The 5,014-nt window shown below is 54.6% G+C and overlaps 1 gene segment (V, D, J or C); it reads left to right on the top strand.

Annotated features, from left to right (window-relative positions):
- The first annotated feature begins 653 nt into the window (after positions 1-653).
- LOC123348880 lies at positions 654-1,370 on the top strand. The segment is given in 2 exon segments: positions 654-750; positions 842-1,370. Coding segments are annotated over 2 exon segments (495 nt in total).
- Positions 1,371-5,014: the final 3,644 nt, after the last annotated feature.

Genomic DNA, 5,014 nt, shown 5'->3' with positions numbered 1-5,014 from the left:
ACACGCATTCACATGGACACAAACTCATGCACAGCGATCCCCCTGCGCACGCACAGACAGAGCGAGAGAGGCAGTAAATCGAATATGAACACCAGATACCCAAAATAAAAATCTTCTCTCTCTCTCTCTCTCTCTCTCTCTCTGCGTCTTTCTGACACACACGCGCGAGCGCGCGCGCACGCACACACTCCCTTGTAGACTCACCCAAAGTGAATCGAATATGAACACAATACATAAAAAGTTGTATTAAATGAAGCAGACTCCGTGATTTCTTTCTACCGGGTGCCCTATCTAGAGAAACGTCTGTCTAATGTCCCACAATACACTGCCCCAAAGTTCTGTTGTGATACACAAATTCAGTGAAAATGTCGGTCGGCATAATCCGACATGCCACAGGAATTATGTGAAACAGAAATAAGTTAATGTAACAGCACAGCAGACATGGAAAGATGAACAGTTTAGTGACCTCTCCATCCCAGCCCAGACGTGCTGCAGACGTGTTGTTGACTCCACCAGACAATCCTCCTTACCTAGGCGGCTCCCTGTCGCCTTATATCCACTGGGTGAAACCCGCATGCAAATCCCTCCCTGGGGGCTGCTGTTTAAATACAAACCCCTGGTTCTAGGAGCTTCAGTCTCTCCCCAGACACAGATCTGCCCGGTCCAGCCCGCTGGGGAGTTTCCCTCACTGCATGAACACGAGAATGAAATCTCTGTGGCTTTTCCTTTCCCTGGTCTCCGTCCCCACCTGTAAGTGTCTATGGGGCAGCGGGGGAATTAGGGGCAGAACCCTAGATTTGTTCGGTGCTAATACTTTCCTCACTTTGTTTCCTTTCCCCAGGTGTCCTCTCTCAGGTGCAGCTGGTCCAGTCGGGCCTGGGAACGGTGAAGCCCGGAGAGACCCTCACCCTGAGCTGCGCTGTCTCCGGGGTCTCCATCACTGACAGCAGCTACGATTGGAACTGGATCCGGCAGCCCCCCGCGTCAGGGCTGGAGTGGATGGGGTACGTGTACCCGTATAGTAGCGGGAGCACAAACTACGCCCCGTCTCTCCAGGGCCGAATCACCATCTCTGCAGACACCGCCAAGAACCAGTTCTCGCTGCAGCTCCGCTCGCTGACAGCGGCAGACACCGGCACCTATTACTGCGCCAGACACACAGTGACTCAGAGCAAAGCGGGACTGGCACAAAAAGAGGAAGCTGGTTCTAAGCAGCCGAGTGAGGCCAGAGAAGTGGGGAGAGCTGAGCCCTTCAGACATAAAGACATACGCAGTTGACCGAATATGAACAACCAGCACACTAATAGCTTTTAAATGCCTCCAGCTGCCACCCAGTTTCTCTGGACACCATTTACCTTTCCGCTGCTACCGGAAGCTTTGCGAAGCTACTGAGAAATGTGACATTTGTTACGTTACATTTATTATAGTAACAGGCAGAGAAAGATTCATGGCAACACAGTTACACAAAAATGACTGAGGACTCCTGTGTCTGTCTGTCTGCCTGTGTGTGTGTGAGTCTCATTCTGTCCAGCAGAGGGCAGCGGGTTTCCTCTCACACCCTCCACCCCCAAAGCAGTTCTTCAATAGGAAGCGCCTAAAGATGCGGCATTTCCCCCGTGTGGCCACGCACCAGTTCCCCCCGCAGCTCCGCTCCCACGTGTTGCTGTGAGAGTGGAGGGGGTGGTGGGAGGCTGATACAATCAGTCCTGTTCACATTGGCAGCTCATGAAATACAGCGTGATCAGCCCCTGTGTTCATAGCCCTTAGCCCGGAATGCAGAGCGGGGCTGGAGCCAGGAGTTCAGGCAGAGATGGCGGGTGCCCAGTTTGCATCCGAAGAAGTGGGTATTCACCCACGAAAGCTCATGCTGCAAAACGTCTGTTAGTCTATAAGGTGCCACAGGACTCTTTGCTGCTTTTACAGAACCAGACTAACACGGCTCCCCTCTGACAGTTTACAGGGGTTGTTTAAAAACGGCACAAAACATAGACAGAAGCCCATGGAGTGATGGGAGAGAAAAAACTCTGAGCCCGTACCCATGGTGCACTGTGATCCATTCCCCATTCCCGCAGTTCCCAGCAGCAGCAGGGGGTGAGTTGCAGTAGGATAGTTACCCATGATGCACTGCGATCCATTCCCCATTCCCACAGTTCCAGCAGCAGCAGCAGGGGGTCAGTTGCACAGTGGGATAGCCAGGGGCGGCTCTACAAATTTGGCCGCCCCAAGCAGTCATGCCCGGGAGGCGCCCCCGAGCCGCGGGAGCATGACTGCGGAGGGTCCGCTGGTCGCGCGGCTTGGCTGGACCTCCCGCAGCTGCGGGCGGTTCGCTGGTCCGGCGGCTCCGCTGGAGCTGCCGCAGGCATGCCTGCGGGAGGTCCAGCCGAGCCGCAGGACCAGCGAACCGTCCGCAGTCATGCCTGCGGGAGGTCCACTGGAGCCGCGGGACGAGCGCCCCCTCCGCAGTCATGCCTGCGGCAGGTCCGGTCGTCCCGAGGCTCCGGTGGACCTCCCGCAGGCATGACTGCGGCAGGTCCGCCGGCCCAGCCTGCCGCCCCCCCGGGAAAGGGCCGCCCCACGCGGGTGCTTGCCCCGCTGGGCTCTGGAGCCGGCCCTGGGGATAGCTACGCATGGTGCACTGCTCTCTCTGTCAGTGCTAGAGAACCAACACTATACAACATAAACACTAACCCAGGAACCCATCCTTGCAACAAAGCCCGATGTCAGCTCTGTCCAAATATCTATTCAAGTGACACCATCATAGGACCTAATCACATCAGCCACATCATCAGGGGCTCGTTCACCTGCACATCTACCAACATGATGAATGCCATCATGTGCCAGCAATGCCCCTCTGCCATGTACATTGGCCAAACCGGACAGTCTCTGTGCAAAAGAATAAATGGATACAAATCTGACATCAGGAATCATAACATTCAAAAACCAGTGGGAGAAAACTTCAACCTCTCTAACCACTCAGTGACAGACTTGAAGGTGGCAATTTTGCAACAAAAAAAATTCAAAAACAGACTCCAAAGAGAGACTGCTGAACTCGAATTAATATGCAAACTAGATACAATTAACTCAGGCCTAAACAGAGACTGGGAATGGTTGGGTCATTACACTAATTGAATCTATTTCCCTATGTTAAGTTCTCCTCACACCTTCTATAGATCATCTTAATTATCACTTCAAAAGTTTTTTTTCTCCTGCTGATGATAGCTCATCTCAATTGATTAGACTCTTCCTGTTGGTATGCATACTTCCACCTTTTCATGTTCTCTGTATGTATAAATATCTCCTGTCTGTGTGTTCCATTTTATGCATCCGAAGAACTGAGCTGTAGCTCATGAAAGCTCATGCTGAAATAAATGTGTTAGTCTCTAAGGTGCCACAAGTACTCCTGTTCTTTTTTTAGAGAACCAACTGTGGACCTGCTCTGCCGACATAGGGAGCGGTGTGTGATCATCAGCATAACTAGCCTCAACTTAACTCTGTAGTCAGGGGCGGCTCTACAAATTTGGCCGCCCCAAGCAGTCATGCCCGGGAGGCGCCCCCAAACCGCGGGAGCAGCAGACCTCCCGCAGGCATGACTGCGGAGGGTCCGCTGGTCGCGCGGCTTCGCTGGACCTCCCGCAGCTGCGGGCGGTTCGCAGGTCCGGCGGCTCCGGTTGAGCTGCCGCAGTCATGCCTGCGGGAGGTCCACTGGAGCTGCCGGCCGAGCGTCCCCTCCGCAGGTCCGCCGGCTCAGCCTGCCGCCCCCCCGGGAAAGGGCTGCCCCACGTGGGGGCTTGCCCCGCTGGGCTCTGGAGCCGGCCCTGTCTGTAGTGTAGACATGGCTTTAGGGAAAGCAGATTCAACACAGAGGTTCCGGCCTCTCTGGTGCTGTAATTTACCATTTCCATTGTTGCCTGCAGGGAACAAGACACTGGCCCTGTCTCACTTGAGATGGTGGCGCCTACAGATAAATCTGTTCCATCCCCCTCTGTTGTGCATCTCCCTTCAGGGCTGCTGCAGCCCCAGCTCTCAGGCTGAGACACCCCAGAAGAGGCATCGTCTCTCCATGCCCAGTTCCTCCCCTTTCGATAAAGCTGTTTGTCAGTCTCTGCTGCCTGAAACCAGCCTCTCCCTCCCACTGCAGCTGTGACTTCTTCCCCTCAGATGTTCCCAGGAGCTCCATTTCTATTGGCAGAGTCTGTATGTACCTTGTACTGATTCTGTTTCCCCAGCACAGTCTGCAGTAGCCACGGTTCCAATGGAGAGAAACCCACTGACTGCCCCGGCCTGTGGGTCACACCCTAAGGGATGAAGGGGGCTGTGTCTCTCCTACCCACCAGACATCCCAGCCTAGCTAGAGGTCTCCCCAGTAGTTTATAGTCTCTGGGTGAAATCTGCATGGAAATGCCTTGCCTAGGGGGTTCTCCTGAGTCCAGGTTCCGGTAACCAATCTTCCTACCCTCAGCCAGCCATCACTAGTCCATGTGCTGAGCTGAGCGCCCGGTCTCTCCTGGTGTATAGGGGCACGTGTCCCTGAGGGGACATCGCCATGTACCGAGCGCCTGCCCCAGGGGATTCCTATTTCAATACAAACTCTGGGAGCCTCAGTCTCTCCCCAGACACAGAACTGCCCAGTCCTGCCCGCTGGGGAATTCCTCTCATTGCATGAAAACGAGACTGGAATCTCTGTTGCTTTTTCTTTGCCCATTCTACGCCCTCATCTGTGAGTGTCTATGGGGCAGTGGGGGGATCCGGGACAGATCCGTAGATTTCTTTGGTTGCTAATTCTCTCTTTGCTCTGCTTTGCTTTTCCCAGGTGCAGCCAGTCCAGTCCAGCCCGGGACCAGCGAAGGCAGAGAGACCCTCACAGTGACCTGCGCTGTCTAGGGGTTCTCCATCACGACTCCGCAGTACGAGCTGGACTGGATCCGGCAGCGTGCTGGAGTGGGTGGCTTATGTGGTTGCAGGTAGTGATGTGAGCACAGGCTGTGCCCCGTCTTTCCAACGCTAAACCACCAAC

This window comes from Mauremys mutica, chromosome 13, assembly GCF_020497125.1.
Source record: "Mauremys mutica isolate MM-2020 ecotype Southern chromosome 13, ASM2049712v1, whole genome shotgun sequence".
Classification (NCBI taxonomy): Eukaryota; Metazoa; Chordata; order Testudines; family Geoemydidae; genus Mauremys; species Mauremys mutica.
This window is presented reverse-complemented; position numbering and strand designations above follow the sequence as displayed.